Source organism: Cheilinus undulatus, linkage group 4 (assembly GCF_018320785.1).
Source record: "Cheilinus undulatus linkage group 4, ASM1832078v1, whole genome shotgun sequence".
Classification (NCBI taxonomy): Eukaryota; Metazoa; Chordata; class Actinopteri; order Labriformes; family Labridae; genus Cheilinus; species Cheilinus undulatus.
This window is the reverse complement of record NC_054868.1, coordinates 20,297,073-20,317,206: the sequence shown is the minus strand read 5'-3', so window position 1 is coordinate 20,317,206 and position 20,134 is coordinate 20,297,073. Positions and strand designations below refer to the sequence as shown.

General features: G+C 38.7%; 1 protein-coding gene across 1 annotated transcript in view; it reads left to right on the top strand.

Moving 5' to 3' along the window:
• The first annotated feature begins 7,578 nt into the window (after window positions 1-7,578).
• The window catches only part of LOC121508211 (adhesion G protein-coupled receptor E5), a 33,609-nt gene continuing 21,053 nt past the window's right edge, over window positions 7,579-20,134 (top strand). Inside the window, exons 1-2 of the mRNA XM_041784877.1 lie at window positions 7,579-7,907; window positions 17,499-17,576. Of these exons, the coding sequence (XP_041640811.1) occupies window positions 7,877-7,907; window positions 17,499-17,576 (109 nt within the window). The 5' untranslated portion in view covers window positions 7,579-7,876. The remainder of the gene's footprint in view (window positions 7,908-17,498; window positions 17,577-20,134) is intronic.

The following is a 20,134-nucleotide window of genomic DNA, read 5'->3' as shown; positions in this document are numbered from 1 at the left end:
TGGACATCTCCGGGGCAAAAATTCCCCCATTGACTCCCATTAAAACCACATTTTTAATCTCACTGTCATTGCAGTATAAAATTATACATTATTTAATGTCAGCATTTCAATGTGAAGAAATCTAGTGAAATTTGACATTTTTACCATATTCCACCAGATTCAACCATTTACCTATTGTAGGCCCATGCAAGAAATTATTGTATTTTTGCCAGTTATATTATGGAGAGTTTTTATGTGTGTGAGTATGGGTGTGTGTTTGGGTGCATGTATGCTGTGTGGTGTGTGTGTGTGTGTGTGTGTGTGTGAGAGAGAGTGTGTGTGTGAATCTGTAAGCATGCACTGATCATTTCAGGGGTGAAAAAGGGGCATCTTTTAGTGGATGTGTTTCATGTGTCTTTGAAGAGGTGAGTGTGTGAGTAAAAACATGTAGCTTCCTGCCTTTGCTGTACTCAAAACAAAAACAGTTGTTGGTGTGTATATGCACCTGGCTGCTTCCCTAACAGTGAGTGGAGATGAGACATGGGCTGGAGACCAGACATGCTCGTTCTAATCTGTCCACTCACTGTATAAGAATGGGCAGAATCCTTAGGCCCTAAGGATAAGACCCTAACTCTAACCCTAACCCAGTTTAATGTGGTTTTAATGGGAGTCAATGGGGAAGGGTTAATGTCAAAGTAAAAAGAGATTTCTACAAAGTAATGTCCATTGAATAAAAATATGTAATGCAAAATAAGTGACTGCAGCACCTTTGTCTGTGTCCATAGGTCTCAATCAGGCTTGCACATCTGGACACAACAGTTTTACACCATTCTTCCGTGCAAAACGGCTCAAGCTCTGTCAGGTTGCACAGGGATCAGATATGAACAACTACGGTGGCTCTGAGAGCTCACAGCACTGCAACTTAAGAAAACACATGCAAAAAGACAAAACACAAGCAAATTAAAAAAAACATCTTCATCAATTTGACAACCCATGCGCAGCATTTAGAAAACGCGCTGCAAAGACCAACGCAACACATTAGAAAAACGCGCTGCAAATAGACCGCAACACATTAGAAAAACGCGCTGCAAATAGACCGCAACACATTAGAAAAACGCGCTGCAAATACACCGCAACACAACGGAAGTGTTTCCAGAGGACACTTAAAAGTGATGCACACAAACATCTTCATCAATTTGACAACACATGCGCAGCATTTAGAAAACGCGCTGCAAAGACCAACACAACACATTAAAAAAACGCGTTGCAAATAGACTGCAACACAACGGAAGTGTTTCCAGAGGACACTTAAAAGTGATGCACACGTTCGGACACGCTTATTGATGTTGTTGACCATAGATATGGATACGTAGATGACGCGTCCACAGCTATTAAACGTAGCCGCTTTGCATCTGCCGGTCCGCCATCTTGGAACTGGCGGGATTAGTGAACGCTCATTATAAACAAGCCCACTTCGCCTGTAATCCGCCCTACCTTGCTTAATCCTGAACCAATCTACATGAAATTTATTTTGTTATAAAGATGAAAGCTTGAACATCATACTGACTACTTACTGGAGTTAAATCGAGGTACTTATTGTGGGTCTGATCAACTTTAAATTAAAAATCCTATTATGTCTATGAGGTGTACAGGGAACATGTGTAATCGAATATTTAGAATCTATAATAAGATAGTTTTTGTTTCCCCAAATAGATTTATATAGATAATTTCTCTCCCTCTCATCTTGCAACTGGTCTTTAATCTAGGCTACATGCAGGCATACACTGGGAGTCGTCACGCCCTTTCTTACCTGATGATTTTTGAGTTTGCAGTGCATATTAGTCATGTGAGGACACAATGGCCGATCTCGGCTTAATTACTCATGCAGGGGATGGATTTCTGACTTAAACATCCGCAGAGCTAGCAGATTCCAGTAAAATTTTCTGAGCGGATCATCAGATGGGAGGCAGAGAGAGAGAGAGAGAGAGCTACATGAGGAAAACTAAAGTCTCAACAGGTAAAAGTCCCAACGAGTCATGTGATTTCTAATTTCTCATGATTTTCTTCTTTATGGTACGACAAAAAGTGGCAAAACAAAGAAGGAAAGAGCAAAGTTAAAGCTGAATGTTCCTTGCTTCTTTGATCATCTTTATGTTTTCTAAAAAGCCTAAATCAAACTGATACTCACACTGTCTGTACAGCGCGGTGCACACTGACTCTCTCTCTCTGTGGTGCATATAATAATGCTTATCGTTAAAACGAGAGAATTTTCCTGCATTTAAGTCAAATACCAGTCTTCTGATGACTGATTTATTGGTTTGTGGGACAGCAGAAAATGAAGGCAAATATATTTTTGGAGTGGGCGATAAGAACTGCGTGCTTTACTAACGCCAAAAAATTTTATATCACCTAGTTGTATATTTTAAGTATTGTATTTAATGACATTAAAATAACACTGAGTGAAAAAATAAATACTTAAAGCCAGGAGGTGCTTTCTGCCAGCAACATTAAAATGACCAATCTGGCTTTTAACATTCAGATGACGGTCAGTACTACACCTAGTGAAAGATTCCACATTTCCTTCCAAAACAGCGGGTGCATTGTATTTAAAATAAGGTAACAACTTTTGATAAACAACACCACTGTGACTCAAAATCCGCGTCAACAACATCAACAAGCGTGTCCGAATGTGTGCATCACTTTTAAGTGTCCTCTGGAAACACTTCCGTTGTGTTGCGGTGTATTTGCAGCGCGTTTTTCTAACGTGTTGTGTTGGTCTTTGCAGCGCGTTTTCTAAATGCTGCGCATGTGTTGTCAAATTGATGAAGATGTTTGTGTGCATCACTTTTAAGTGTCCTCTGGAAACACTTCCGTTGTGTTGCGGTGTATTTGCAGTGCATTTTTCTAATGTGTTGTGGTCTATTTGCAGCGCGTTTTTCTAATGTGTTGCGGTCTATTTGCAGCGCGTTTTTCTAATGTGTTGCGGTCTATTTGCAGCGCGTTTTTCTAATGTGTTGCGGTCTATTTGCAGCGCATTTTTCTAATGTGTTGTGTTGGTCTTTGCAGCGTGTTTTCTAAATGCTGCGCATGAGTTGTCAAATTGATGAAGATGTTTTCTTAATTTGCTTGTGTTTTGTCTTTTTGCATGTGTTTTCTTAAGTTGCAGTGCTGTGAGCTCTCAGGGCCACCGTAAACAACCCTTTTCAAGTCCAGCCACTAATTTTCTATTGGATTGAGGTCTGGGCTTTGACTCGGCACTATTTCCTGCAGTAAAAGGCGTAAGGGTATGTCAGTGATGTCAGCACAATGAGTGATGTTACAGGATGGGACTATGTGCTCCACAAGAAGTTAGCCAGTAGTTGAGTCGTGTAATGTAAAGACAAGTTGTATAAATGAAGTCAAAAAAAGATAGCTGCTGCCTCCTGATTACTCTACACAATAACTCTCTGTTCTAGTCTTTAATACAAAAAAAGTGACAGCATAGTTGTGTAAATCAAAATGAAACAGCACCTCATGTCAAGACCAAGGCCACAGTAGGTGGCATTTCCTCTACCATTTATGTGCCACAACCCTATTTTTCTCTGCTTTTGTGGTTACCTGTTGCTGCTTTTACTGCTTGGTGGGTGTCGGCCTCCTTTCATTTAATGTTTATTTGTATAGGGACAAGTATTCAGTAATCTTAAGCCTCAATCAGGCTACGGGGGTCTTCAGCTTCCAGCTTTGTGTTAGTCTGCTGCCTTTGCAGATGTTTGGAAAGATTTGATGTGAAGTTAACAGCAGTGGAGGGTTGTTTCTGGCCTTGGCACAGTTCACACTTTTACTGCCATGTTTTTGTCCTTTAGTGCAAAAAAATTTAATATAGGTGTCCTTATTAGAGCCACTCTGCCATTTCCCTCTCCCTCCCGAGAATGTCGTGAGTGATTTACAGCAACACCAGCAACAAGATTATTATTATATAGTAACAGTAACACAATTACTAAAGGCCTTGCACATTAAGGATGACACATACAAACGGCACGACAATGTGAATAATTCAGTGGCAAATTTCTTCTTACTTATCAGGACTGACACGATTTTTATGAAAAAAATAAGTGTAGATTGAAAAAACATTTGCGCTATGAAAGTCTGCAGTGTTTCTGTCAGTTTCTGTCTCTCTCCTCTGGTTCGTAGGTAACGGCACCTTTAAGCAGGTAGGATGTTTTTTTCTCACAGTCTTTCACTGCACTGCTCTCTCTTTCCAGCCAAGTTGTCTGGGATGAGGGACAGACTTTTCATTTGTTCTGTAAGTTAGTAATTGTTAAGAGCACAGTTGAAGTTTACTTGCTTGTGTAAGGGACTGGTCAGAGGAGTAATTTCAGGGAGATTATCGACAGGAGCTGTGATTAACCCTATGTCTAAGGTAAGAGGAGACTTTGTTGGTAGATGTGCCATTGTTCATAAATGTGATTTGTCTCTATCTGGGCAACATAATTCATATTTAAAACATATACAACTTAGCACTGGCTTCAGACAAATTTCCAGATGAACAGGGGACAAAAACAATGCTTTATCATAAGGAGGGGCATGTTTTTGCTTTTCTGTCTGCCTTGAAACTTGCAACAGCCAAGGTTGTGATTGGTCAGATGTGTGCATGTTGGGAACGAAACTTTGAAAAAATCGTGGTTTGAGAAAACCAAAAACTCCAACATAAATGTTGCTTGTATGCAGCTCTATATTGACTCATTTACTGCCAGTTATTTGAACAAAAAAAAGCATTTGTTGTGCAAGGGTCTTTAAAAGCTGTAACACATTCCACTTCTGTGCATTAAAGCAGGGGTCATCAACTCCATTTTCACAAGGGCCAGCTTTTTCATGACTCATGTCATGGAGATGTGTTTTTTTTGTTGGATCCATAATCAAAAAAGTCACACACTCAAACCTTGCACACTAAGTCCATTGCACTTTACTTGCCTTTATTTGTTTCACACATCCACATCCATCTGGTAAACCTTCCATAGATGGCGTTTGGGAAAGGGCAGAGCCTTTGAAAAAGAAAACTTGGAGGGTGATTGGATGAACGTTCTGTCTGTAACATCATTATGGGGCAATCAGAGCAACAAAACATGTGACATTGTGGCGCCAAACTGAGGTGTGCCACTCCCGACGAGTAAACTCCATAGAGAACTCCACAAGGCGAACCATGGTGACTGCAGACATGTCAGTACATGACCTTTGTTGTTTGTGAAAGGAAATAACTCAATGCTGCTTTTGGTTTTCTTTTCACGAAATCATGTTCGTCAAGTTCTGATAAAACTTGTGCTTTCATTTTCATTTTCATTGTATTTATTCATTCCAGTACAGTGATTGGAAAGGAGCAGGATGAAGCGAACTTATAATACCTGCATCTTTCTAAAACAAGTAACCGCTTACATCAGACGAATTGACATTATAATAAACCTGTGTACATGAGTCCAATTAAAATAAACAAAACTGAAAAATCCATAAATAAAGCTATTCCATCACAACATGCTTTTATATAATTTCCCTATTCTCTGCTTATACATCTTCTTAAACTGAAAAATGTTTTTACAGCCCTTTTCTTCTTTTTTATTAGTCCTCGCCATTTGGTGTTTGAAATTAAATTTTCTTCGATGCTTTAGCAGCATCCACGCTAGTGTCTTCCATAATAATGGCACCGGCCTCTTGTTGCTACTAGAATACATGATGACTTTGCTGCACCCCAAAGTACTGCCCCTCGATGCTGATTGGTCCTGTCACTTTCTAACCGGGCCCAAATGGTTCAGATGGGAGCTTTGCAAGATGGTTTTTCCAGTAAGAAACATGGAAACAGGGGAATGTATCTGCTTTGCAAGGTGATCAGTGTGATACTGCAAGCCTGTGGCTCCATCACTCCTTTAAAAATCACACTTGGTCCATCCTGACAGATAGTTTCAAACACGATCTGCTCATGTGTCATAACGCTGTGCCAAATTGGAGAGATGGAGGGCAATTTTTTAAATTGGTTTCCATTATGACCTGTGCATACACACATGTATACATTTATGTTATTGTCCATGGTTGATATCAACATAATACACGACCATATCAGGGTGTTGAAAGTGAGGGTTCAGAGGGAGAGAGGGGACAGAGGGGGGGCGAGTGAGAAGGAAGCACCTGTTCTAAAAAAAATAATGAACGAAGGTTTCGGTGTCAGTGTGCGTGATTAAAACAGAAGCTTGATTTTAATTTTAAAGTGTGAAAAAATGTTTCCACAAAAACTGACTTGGTTTGACCTTCACACCCAACACTGTTAGTAGGGAGGTAGCTGGTTAGCTTTGTTGATATAAATACTTTGAAAAATGATTTGAATTATGAATTTTACTTCTGGAACCAGAACTGCCCAAAGAGTGGACGGGCACTGCTGGGCTCTGTAGTGTTAATTAGCTATGTTAGCTAGCTATAGCAAGCTAATTTGACAACACTACGCTCCTCATTTATTTTTAATGCACATTATCAATGTAGTGGCATAAAATATGTCCTGTTGTAAAAAAACATGTCCTTACATATCAGATGTAGAAATTGTAGCTGAACTCATTTCAACACAAGGGTATAATCAAAATTAGGCTCATGCTAGTTTAATTAGCATGATTGCTATATTTGTTAAGCAACTTTAAGAAATAAGGTTCAAAGTACAAAAAACAATGAGATAAAAAGAGCAAAGTAAGTCGTTGTCACACTTTTAAATGAACCAGAAGGCTACATGTGGTTAAGTCAGCATTGTAACTACACTGATCTGCACATAACAGGAGTAGCAACATTTATCAAGGCAGTTTGAGTTCATTGCTTGAACTTCAAGCTGCGGAAAAAGCTTTGCTTTTTGTTTCTGCATCGTTGAACTTGTACAAGAAACCAAAGTAACCAAACCCTCTCACTATGGTGGCCCCATAGTATCACATACATATCATCAACCATCCTTGAATGGTTATTGAGTCATTATAGACCGTAAACTTAATAAAAATATTTCCTTAAGTGGATTGTTCTACTTCTGGCCTCATGTCAATAGCCTTTGGGGCTGGAGGGGGTTGAGAAAACACAGACATATTGTCAACAAAACTGGGTTAAGGGCCGAACATTCAGCGGAAAATGAAGGAAAGTAGGAGGAGATGGGGCGCAGGAGTTTGGGAGAAAGGGAGCGGATACAAGATTACTTACTGGCAAACCTTAAGTACAGCAGCAGCTGTTTAGACTGAGCGTTACTCATCGGCCTCTCTTCAGTCTGTGTTCACCCCCTCCTCTCTCTCTCTGTCTCATGAGACTGTTGTGAATAGCTCCTGAAATAGAGCCCACTGGAGCGTAAAGGGAAATGTGAAAGACGGCGTGGACAGAGGGGGGGGTTTGTGTTAAGCAATGTGATACGGTGTCAGTGAGAGAAATGTGCTCACATGCAAAGATATGGAGTGAAAGAAAAAGTCTGAGAAAGAGTGACGAGAGAGAGAGAGAGAGAGAGAGAGAGACAAGGCCGCACAGATAAGTGAAAGGGAGGGAAAGAGAGAGAGAGAGAGAGGGAGTTGGAGGGGTGGGGAATCAAAGGGGGCAAGCGAGGCGTGCTTAAACTGAGAGTCTGAATCAGAGAGAGAGGAAGAGAGCTGGTGAAGGTTCACCACTACTTTTCCTGCCACAGTTTGCCTCTACAGAAAGGATACTTTAATTGTGAAGCTTTCAGTTTTTCTCTGTCAAACTTTGTGGATTTTGTAGACGTTGGACTACAGGAAGTCTGGAAAGAAACTTCAATCTCTGCTGAACTTTGGGACTGGATCTAAACTTCTGTTAGTCAGTATCAACAACATTTAAAGATTGTAAACTGAGTCTTATTTTGGGCAAAATCACTATCTGAAGGATTACTGCTCTATCCTTTGACATGGGGTCTAGGAAGGAGCTGCTCATTCTTGGTAAGTCTATTAGTGACACTGTGTTAATGATCAAGAAAGCGGAAGTTTCTGAGAAGGTTTAGAAATTAGGTGTTCAGTTGATTGACATCTACTTTTGTTTTCCCTCTGTTTATTTCTGAACGTTTCACTCAGAAGTCTGCTCATTCATTGAAGTGGCATCTTAAGTATAAAACAAAGATACTGGGGAATTCCTTATTTTATCTAAAACTGTGGATGGGGATGAATGGATGGGGTGATAGGGGCTTCCGTCTGACGCTGCAGGACTGACCAGTCATGTCTGAAGGCACAAAATGACTCAGCGCACGACAAAACACTGCCTGTTGTTTAAGTCAAAATTTACTCCAGTAAAATCCATACTACATTGTGTATTTTTACATATCATCTTTATTTATTTTATTACTTTATTTTTATTGTAAGAGTTTGTTGTCTATCAACTGAAAGGTCAGGGGTAGGATCTCCTTCTCTTGCAGTTTTAGTATGCTGTGTCCTTGGGCAGGATAAAAACACCAAAGTGTTCCCTGTGCTGTTTCAGAGGTGTGTGAATGTGTATGGATGATCTAATATGACCACTTTACATAGCAGCCTCCACCGTGTGTAAATAGGAAAATGTTACCTGCTTTGGAAAAAATGCTTTGAGCAGTCAGATGACTAGAAAAGTGCTATACAAGCTCAAGTCCATTTTATCATATATCAACAGTATAAGGGTTGATAAAAACAGTAAAGAGTAACGAGGGCACAGTAATGAAAGTGACATATCAAACTAATTTATCACATGTGATGCAAATTCATTAATTCATCTCTCAGACCATGGTTCCAGCAGGACCCCTTTGCTTGATGAAAATATTTTCAAGCCCCCCACCCAAAGAAAATAAATGCCCTAACTTTAACTAAAACTAAGATGTCATTGAGTTTTTCTCAAACAAAACTAAACTGAAACTATCAGGAGTGAAAGTAACTAAAATGTAACTAAAAACAAAAAGGTTGATTTTAAAGACTTAAGGCCTTTGTACATAAAGTATGATGTGAACAAGAAATTGCAAATAATTCAGAGGAGAATTTTGTCTTGCCTTTCTATTCACATAAATGAACATAAAATAAATTATGCAGTCCCAAAAAAACATTAAACTGAGTTACATTAGTGCACTAACCTTGCAAAGCAGATGGATACGCCCGTGTCCTTGTTTCTCACTGGCGAATCCATGTTGCAAAGCTCCAGTCTGAACTGTTTGGGTGAAAGTTAAAGTTTTATCAGAACTTGAAGGCCTTTCTTTGTTAATAGAAGAACAACGAACAGCATTGAGTTGTTTTCTTTTCAAAACGACAAAAGTCATGCACTGATATGTGTATAGTCGCCATGGTTCGCGTTATTCCTCGGTAGTTGTGCACGCGCACCTTGGTCACCGCTGCATCTCGTGTTTTGTTGCTCTGATTGGCCTGTAAAGATGTGACAGACAGACTGTTCATCCAATCACACTGAGTTTTTTTCAAAGCGTCTGCCCTTTCCCAAACGCTTGTTATTTAAGATTTTTCCAGATGGATGTGTGAAACACATCTATCTGGCGTTGTCAGGTTATAAGAGCACAAGATAACATGAGACATGAGCGTCTGTCTCCCCTGTTCTGTGCTTAACCCCACCTCTATGCACAGGTAGGAGGTCAGTGCCTTTTAATTCACTGTGCTGCTCCCTCTTATCAGCTAAGTTGCCTGGGAGGGTGGTAGCAGATTTTCATTCATTCTTTAAACTTACTATGTGCAGCAGGTCCTTGACAAATTTCCCTAAGCGACCGAAAGTCTGACTTCCGTCCGCATGCTCAGATACCAGGAATGCCACACTGTCTTGCCCAGTAAACCCATCACCCCATGCACAAGTCAAAGTCTGCGGTTGATCTTAGCCTTGCAGTCAAAGGATCGATGGCCTACACTGCCAACATAGATGAAGTGCTCTACGCTCTCACCATTCACAGAAACCAATTTCGATGGCAGAACCCCTAAATGCCTGGATCTTTATTTTGGCACAGGATATGTGCACTCCCTTCAGCTTCTCCACTCAGCAAGTTAAGAGCCCCCAAAAGGACATCTTCAACTTTTACCAGGCTGCATAATTTCAGATTAAAACCTAAAATAACTTGTCACTGGCTAGAGACAAAAATGGTTTGCTCCTGTCTGCCTCAAAACTCTTCTGATGAATGTTTTGATTGGTCACATGTGCTCTCGTCAGAGTGAAACTTTGAAAATATGGTTAAAAAAAATACCAGACACTATTTCACTTGGTACCCTACCTCTCACCCAATGACAGCTGGGATAGGCTCCAGCCCCCGGGACCCCAAATGGATGGATGGATTTTGCATGGTAAAATTATGCTGTTTAAACTGGCATTGACTTGGAAATTAGGAAAAAGAATTTGTGCAAATTATTTGCACTAAAAATGTGTTTGTTGTGCAAGGGCTTTAAATTTGAAATAACTGTCAATAGAAACAATTTAAAATGTAAATGCAACATAGAACTTCTTTATTTTTAAGATGTAGCAGCAGTCATGAGAGAGGAGATTTAGGAGAACATCACTGGTACATTTCACATGAATTATCACTCTGACTGAGCCAGGAACTCTGAGTGCTCTTAATTTTTCTGCTGACATTGTTTGTCTTAATCATCAATACCCTTATTCATTCTTGAATTCATTTGTTTTAACATTTTCCAAGTACATTTTCATTATAAAAACAATCTGTTGTTGATTTTTACTTGTGAATACTTTTGCCTGCTTGTGTAACTGTTGTGGTTAACCAGTATCACACTCAAGGCCAGTGTTGCAGTGGATATCGTCATCACTGTGATTGTCTTTGCCCAGCTCCTCTGCCAAAACTGTTAACGTCCTGGTAATAAAAAGCCTGGCCAATGCAATGACACAAGACAGTCCAGTTAAAGAGTAAGAGTCCAGTTAAATCCTCCCAGCAACCCCAGTAAAATACTGCCAAACCTGCTGCGTCCCCACCCACCACAGTAATGACATCCTCTGCCTCAGCCTGGATCTCTTAATATATAAACGATTTGTTTTACTTAATGATCATATCACTTTTTGACCTCAGTAACACTGTTTTCTTATCGCCTTTTGGTTCATGTTTACAGGAAAAGAAGTAGACTACTCAGTATAAAATCTATAGCTGGTCTAATCAATAGTTTCTGGTTACAGTGACTCAGACCAGGGTCATCCATAGTTCAGCCTATTTAGACTTACCATTTAGAACCAGACAAGAAAGTTTCACTGAGATTTATGGAGAGTTGTAGCTTCTTTAAGCTCATTGTTTTGGATTTCTTGCTCACAGAGTTCTGGTTTTAGCTCCCATCAGTCTTATTTCCTTATTGTTCAGCAACAGTCAGCTGACTATATGCTACTGAAACTACTGAGAGAAGAGTAAATAACAGGCTTGAATGTATGTGTTATGTAACACTTTTTGATGCCAAAATGTACAAATATATTTACTTCAAAAAGACCATCAAGGCAGGATAAAGAAATAGTTAAGTCATGTTAGACAAGCGGGCAAAAATGTATATTCTACAAGATTTTATGAATAATATGTGTCATGATAAACATCAGTTTTTTGTTTATTCTTTGTGCTTCTCAGGCAGGTCTGTTGAAGTTTAACAGTATTACTGAACAGGTTTTGGAGTGACAAGATCATAAATGTGTGTTTGTTTATTCAAATGTTTTGAACCAGGAAAACCTCATTAAGATCAAGAATCAAATTTATGACAGTGTCCTGGCCAGGACAGACAGAAGCATAATTAACAGATTACAGATTAACAAAGGTCAATCAAATCAACCAAACCCCGGTTTGGTTTTTTGATGGACTATGCAAAATTTTAAAAATCTTAATTTAGAATATTGATAGATTCACAGTTGAAAAGGACAAGAGGCTCCTCAAAAAATAACCAAACTGAAGAAAAGAACTCCCAAAACTGATATTTAGAATCAATTGTGAGTGCATCTACATAAACATGCACAAACTAAGTGTTTTAAGCAGGTTATCAGGACACTGTCTGTTGGAAGGTCAGTAGGTGTTGGATTGTAAACACTCAGAGATCAGAGTACAGTGATGCTTCCTGGCTATAAATCGTTGACTGCACACCTTTGTCCTGAAGGAGTAGGTATGCACATGTACAAAGACACAAGTTTTAGATTTAGGCTAATGGTTATGCTTTTGATCCGGCCAAAGAATTATCTAACAGGAAGAGAGGCAGCCAGGAATAAGAATACATTATGAGGAAAAGTGAGCCAGAACAGACGCACAGAAAGGACAGTTTATGTGACAGACAACATTTCTCATTCAGCACTTTGCTCACCACTGAATGAAAGTCAGCTGCAAGTGAGCACAAAGTCACTCTCTGTATGTTTTCACTCTCTGTGTCCAGTCCACAGTTATTAAGTCATAAAATAAGGCTCAATCTCACTGTTTCACACACACTCTGTCTGGTTTTCTTTAAGTGGAGTTACTGTGGGAGCTCCAGCTCCATCACCACACAACAGTGGGCTCATTGTGACGAAGGGAGGGAAACGGAGAACAGGAACGGGAGGGACTATTTTTTTTCCACTCACACTATATGATGAGGCTGCTGTGTTCTACCTAAGAAGCTTAAAATGTGACTGACATGTGCCTATTGTGATGCAATGTGACAGTCAGGGTCAGAAACATGAGAGGATGGAAACAGTCAGATGAAACCTGCACACATGTAATGCATGTTTCCCCACATTTACTGCATTCAACAAAGAACTGATTGAAAACATTGTTTAGCTTTTTTTAAGTAATGATTTGTGCAGAAAAGAATCTGAACATTTTGTAGAATGTGTCCTCAAGCTCAGAGGAAAAGAGGAACAAGTTACAGAAACAGGATGAGTCATGAACGCATGTTACCCAGATGGACACACCACAAACTGACACAAGCTCACCTAAGCACCGTTAAACCAAGGAAGTGGATGCATTTACTCTGTCACATGACAGCTGTAGTCTGCCTGCAGTCACACACTTCGCAATATTGTCATAATGATGTGAAGTAACTCTATTACTTCTACTACCACCACTGCGACACGGCAGATGGGTCGTGTGATGCTTTGTTCAAGCTGCATAAAAAATGGATGAACTCAGATGTTTTTAACATGTGAAAAGGCACACGGAGATGCTGAGCTATTATGCCATTTGGGAAAAAAAAATTATTGGCCTTATTGCATTAAGCATCTAATGAGGACAATAATAGCACGGCCTAAATTGTAAAGATTAACCCACTGACTGAGAACTTATTAAAGTGTGCTGCAGTTTTTATGACGCATGAACTTTCCAGAGATCAGGAAATAATTTCACCTCTGTAAGACTTAGAAATAAATGAAGATAAATAATGTGTAAATAAGGTCAGTATATATTAATTTAACATTCTATTACTAAGAATCAGAAATTAAATCAGTCTGAGACTCCCAGGTGCTTGTTTTATTCATATGTGACACTGTTATTGATGACAAGAATGTGGTTATTTTCTTAGGGTTTCCTTTATTCACTAAGTGGAGGTAAAAGTATCCATATTTATGTTTAAAATGTTTGGCTCTGACTTGTGTCAACACTGAGACAAAACTATTTCAATCAGGAGGGACTCTAAAATGAATGAACAATAGTCTATTTTGCAAATTGTGATGAAAGAGAAATGTGCAATGTCTTTGGTGGTTAGTCCATTCTAGGGGTGTGAAGGTACGTGTATTCATACTGTACGGATTCGGTACTGAACGAATACATGTGGAACGAAGCTCATACACAGACGGAAAACCAAAGCGCAACCGCACAACCACAGGAAACGACAGCAAGAGCTTGAATATTTCCAGATAAAAGTGTCCTGTTTAGGAACACTTAGCTTCCCACTAAAATACAACAGTGGATAAAGACAACAACATCAGCGCTGACGTTATTCAGCAGCTGTGTCGCTGACAGCACATCGCTCAGCGGACCAATCAAAGCATTTTAAAAAGACTCCCCTCAAACACTGTCACTGTAAGGAGGAGGAACAACAAAAACTCTCACCAGTAAGTTATGAATTTCCTATTCATTAAGATAGTTTTTATTATAACGATGGTGCTCCGGCTCCATGAATCAAATTAATATTACCTTCAACTGTCAGCCTCAGAGGAAGGGGAGAGGAGACTCCTTCATGTCTGCAGCTGCGTCATAGGTGAAGTTATCCTCAGATTTCACACGGCTCTAACCTCTTCATCCGGCAAGATTGGCTGTGAAAAGTTCTCCCAAACTTTGAAGTAGGTCCCATTGTTTAAAAAAAAAGTAATCCAGTGCTGAACTCCGTGTCGAAATCGGCAGAAAACATGCTAATTTGCATACTTAACAAGCTAACGCATGGTTGTATGATGATGCATTCAAGTTAGCTGGGAAATTTTAGGGTTTAAAGAATGGGTATAAATATGTCAATATATCAATTAAAAAACCTGCTAATTCAAAAATATATTTATTTATATTTTTAATCATTGAAGAACTTTTTAGGGAGGTTGCAGCATTATTTATCATTTAAATGTAATTTATTCAGCCTATATATTTTAATACAATTTAATATTAGAAAAAACACGTATATATTTATTCGCTTCAATTACTGTGCCGAAAACATACTGAACCGTGACTTCAAAACCAAGGTACATACCGAACCAAAAATTTTCTGTACAATTACACCCCTAGTCCATTCTGATGACTTCTTGCACTTTCAGGGCTAGTGAGCCTGCTGTTGGTGTTGATTAGAGATGCAAGATCAGATGAGGAGTAGACTTCTGAGAAGCTGGACCAGGACACAAATGAGGTGGCTTGGAGGAGGAGACTGAAGTATTCAGGATGAGATGAGAAAAAGACCTAGGAGGATCTGGACTAGATACTGATGAACGAACACTGGCCTGGGAAGAAAATTTGGCCCTGGCATATTTTGTGCCAACCAGTCCTTTAGTCCAGGTTGAACATGACATTAGTTCCACCAAATTATTTCCCCAAATTATTACAAAACTTAGAAGTAAATGCCACAGATAAATAAAATGATGTTATTCCCTCTGTTTTTACTGATTCTTTTGTTGTCGTATTTGAACATGGTGGTCACAATACCCTTACTCAAGAAGAATTACAGTAAAATTAAGAAGTTTTCACAAAACAACATCAAAAGATGAAATCATACTGGACCCAAAGTGTGTCAGCCCACTGGGAAAATGCCCTGTGTGCTAGATTACCATTCCAGCCCTGTGATGATCTTAATGGAAGCGGCTGGGGTGGAGGAGGGTTGCAGGGTCCTCACTGAAATGACAGATTGACTGCAAAAGAGAGGTAACAGATTTACAATATGACAGATGCCTCATGATTGGTCAAACAAGATTGTGTCGGAATCTGATTAGTTTAGTACTCAAGAGTGAACGTCGATAATCAGCTGATCACCAGAATAGAGAGAAAGAGGAAGTTCCACACACTCTTTCAAAAATGTACATTTGTACAACAGAAATCATCATGTTTATACAGCCTGGTTTTAAAAATAACTTTTACTTCAGTAGTTCATTGGCAAACTCTACGGGGAGTGATTTATCCATTTCCAGTTTGATGACTGCCATCAATTGGCTTCAGAACTGTGCCTCAGAACTTATAGGGTGACATCACTGAGACTATGTCCATGTTTTTTTGTCTATCGTCAAAATAGTATGAAAGCCTGACACTCAGACCACCATCTGACACCTATAATATACATGCTAGATGAAAACATGCTGCACATTCCTCCTCACCTCTTCAAATTGGGATGATATATTGATGCAACACATAATACTGTGAAATATTCATCAATGGGCAAGGAGAATGAATTGTACTCTTTACTGCTCTTCTAAGTTGCTCTCCTTTGGGTACCAAAAGGGCCACATAATTTTTGTTCTCACAGCTAGAAGGCCAGATATTTACAAATTGCAGGATACTCTCAAGTTAACAATGAAAATAACCCATAACCAAACAAAAAGGACAAATATACAGCTTCCATTACAATTCCTTAAACCAACATTAAAACTGTTCAACTCTCATGCAAATAGTAAAACTTAATTTAATAAGCAGAATTCCGGCTACTTTTTCAAAACACTGAACACAACACTTACTGGTTATTTTGGTATATTTTCTTACGTATTTAGTCTTCTATTCAAAGTTATTTCACGATGCATATAAAAGACTTTATCCAATGTAATTACAGCCAATTATACCACTATTTTTTTTTTTTTACTTACGTATATGATGAGCTGAAGAAAATTATAAAAATGGATAAATTATTTGTATAGATATTATCCTGGCTTCAGGTTTAAAATTGTTTGATTTTTTTAAACTGACTTGTATGCTAAATTAGGTGAGTTGGAGGGCCATGTGTAGCTCATGGGTCTCCAGAATGCTGACTACTGATAAAGGTAATCTGCACCCCAATGATTACAATTTGTATCATCTAATCTCAGTATTTTTTGCAGTGCTAACATTTGCCATCAAGCCCAAAAACGCAGGTAGTAACTGAGGCAAATGTCATTACTTACAGGGTTTTTAATTATTAACTAAAGTAATCACAGATTTTTTTCACAGTTCCTTGCACCAGTAACGTCTGCAGCAAACTTCAATGCAATCCCCCTGACATTCAGACCTTTCTGGCAAAATAGTAAAAAGTGATTATTCTAGTCTTTGCATAATCCTCTGGACACACTAAATGTCTGTATGGTTTCTATGTTGGACAGTCTTGCAGATATTGAGCTGTTTCACCTGAAGTAACCTGCTGCTGGTTTGAGGTGAAATTTTAGGGTATCATTTAACAAATCAGAATCAGCCAATCTTAAATTTTAACCTCAAAGGGACAGACTGATCTCATTGTAGCCTGCTTTTACACTTCTACACTCTCAGAATAACATAATTCCTAAAGGCAGACTTGATTTTCAGCTGTTGGTCTTTATGTGCCCTAGCTCTGAGCTTTTTGGAGTAACGAAAGAGTTCATGTGACTGAGGTGAAACTTGATCTGGGCTTCTAACTCACTGAACATTGGAATTATTGATTGAGATATCCCTTAGTGGTTTGAAAGGTTTCTGTTGATGTTGTGATTTTTGTGTTGTCATGACATTGGTTGCTGCAGCTGCTTCCTCTCTAGTAGGAGTCCTTTTTAAAACACTGAAGACACTTATGCTGTGTAAATTTAGGCTTTAAAACTGAAGTCTGTTAGTGCCTGCATTAAACTAGTAATTACTACTGTAACTATTGAGAATTACTGTACAGTATCTCTGTGATGCACTTGCTGGGAAGTATAAGGAAGTGGGTTTATTTTTTATTTAGCTTTTTTTTTTTTTTTTTTTTTTCAGTTTCAATTTTGCTCAAATGATGCACCATCACCAGTAAGTGGCCACTGGATTAAACTAGAACATTTAAGGCAAAAGTCTGAAACTAGAAAAACTGGAAATAGGCTTTAAATATTTGCATATACGGTGTATTTTTCTAAATGTCTTTGGTGTGCATTCTTATCACTGTGAGCTTTAGACTTAACTGTTAATTCAAACCTATCTTTCTCTTCCCCCACAGGTTTATTATGCTTGCTGAGGAAATGTGTCTCCAATTGCTCCCAAGGTTACAACGTCATAGGCAATGGTCAATGTATTGGTAAGATTCTGCACTGACTTGTAATTATTTATAATACTTCCCTCCAGTTTTGATGGTTTATTATGACTGCTATTCAAGACAGACTTCATTCCCAGGATATGAAATACCTCTTAATGGAACTGACCCGAACAGTAAACAGTCTTGTTGACTTTTCACGTTATTTTCCCTTTTTAGGCAGCTGAGCCTAAAAAACGCATGGTGTACTGTAATGAAAATATTCAAACTGAAAAGGGGTTGGATCAGCATAAATGTAAGAAACATGCAAAAATGAACAAGTGAACAAGTGCAAACAGAGAAGCTAGAGGAACAAACTAAAAGACAAAGAAGAAGCTAAAAAGGTGTCAAAGCTAATGCTAAAAAGATGCAAAGGTTTCAACAAAGCACCAGGGCTGAAGATATGATGATGAGTGAAACAAAAAGCTGCTGAAGCTAAAAAATGCTGTGAAAGCTCAAACAAAAAGGATTCAGTTGGAACAAAGGATAGTGCTAACGTCTCGTTTCCACATGGTATGGTTGAGGAGACAACCCAACTGGGAGTCCGTTCATTCCTATGGACATGCCTTTGAAACTCCTTCCCTTTGTAATGTTTTCATCCAGAATTTCCTGCAAGAAGATACTGAACATTTGAGATGGATTTCAGAGAGGCTGTATGGCAGTATGCTAGCTTAGTGACCAAGCTGCTAACAAGCTAACAGGCTACAACAAACCATATTTATCAGCTTGTTGTGAAATGCAGTCAGATCAGCCACTTTGACATGAAATTAAATTATTAATAGATATAAAAGCTGTCAGGTCATCTTGTTCAGCCACTCATATGTTGTTTTAAATAAAATATTTCTCCAAATCTGCTTAATTCCAGGCAGGCCAGCTCCTTCACTCATTTATGTATGCAATATTAGTCCTGTTTTTGTCTCAGTAATTCTCCAAATGCTCATTCCCAACTACTGAATGGAAAAAAAACAAACAAAAAAAAAAACGGGTGAGATTATCCTCCAATGGCTACAACTAGTTAATCAGGTTTCTATCTGTAATAAAGTGCACTTCCTTGCACTGGACACTAGGAGGCCTTTTCTTTTTACAGTGTTGCCAGCTGATAGTTTCCAGTCCAGTACCTGTGTAACCTAGTATGTTTTTTTTTTAATCTTTTTTTTTTTTTTCATTTTTTCATTTTTTTTCATGAGGTGTCACACAATAATCCACAAAAGCCCAATGACTACTTAAGAACATCCAGAATAACTCTGTAACTGTATTTTTCATGTCATCAGTGCAACAACTAGCTATACTGTGCTCACATCTGTCCTTTGTTACGCAACCACAAACACACTCGGAGCTTAATTGCATGCATACACTCCCCATTACAGAGATGAACAGGCTGATTATCACAGTTATAACACTGTACAGCAGACAGACAAAAAATCTGGTATCTTACCTTCACATGCAGAACAGGTTGCACTTCAAATACACCAGTGAACTGCACAGGCGAACATCTGATCATAACTTTGTATAAGTATGTAGCTAAAATCTGGCAAAGCTGTCTGCTTCACTAACATGTGTGGCAATTTAGTAACTGTAGGCTAATTCATAACTATATAAATAACGCCAGAACAACTGAATTTGCTGTCTTGGTATCTGAAAGTTTGCTTTTCTTGCAGACATACACATACATAAACTCAAACCCTCAGCTCTCCCATGCTCGGTTTGACACGTTCACTGACATCAAGGAGAACTCAGTACCTATCAGAACTGTAATTATATACTGATAAGAACAATTTAACATGTAATCCAGCCTGTTAAGACACAGTTAAAAACCCACCCAACTCATGAAAAACCTGCCCAAGTTTGTCAACCTGCCCAAGCCCATTTTAACCTGCACAATCCATCTTAAAACCCCCAATTAGGCGGAAAACCTGGCAACACTGTCAGTTTATTTACAGACGTGTCACATGTTTATGCCAAAATGAGGTGTCATACTGCATTCTATTTTTCCTCAGAAGTAGGATGTTAGACATCACACCTGAATTGTAGTTCTAGAAAATTAATGTTGGTTACTCGGGGTACTAAAATTCCTCTGACAGAATTATCACTGTAGGTTTAAGTTAGGAAGACATATTCAGCTGGCATCTCAGAATTTCCAGGTCCTGAGTCTGAAACACACCACAAGGCTCAAATAAAAGCTGCTAAAGTCTGAAGAAAAGATGCCAAAGTTCAACCTCAGTTTCAGTTCGCTTCCCACCAGCATTTATTACTGCTGGGTTATAAAAGTTGACTTCTATTTTTCTCAGTTTATATCGTTTCGTGTGCTTCATATTTCATTTTTGTCAAAGATATAAATTGATATGTTTTTGCACTATTTTATTCATGCATTTTATGCAACTTGCACTCTCCTGAACAGCTGTTTAGGTCTGTGGTCTCGACAGTGACAAAAGCAACAAATTAATCCAAAACTAGTTATTTCAACCCACTTTTCCTCGTCAACAGCTAACACAGTGTTTTCATTAGGTTTTTGATGTTGCGTATATTTGGGCCAACATCATTTTTGGCTAATTTTTACCTAAAAC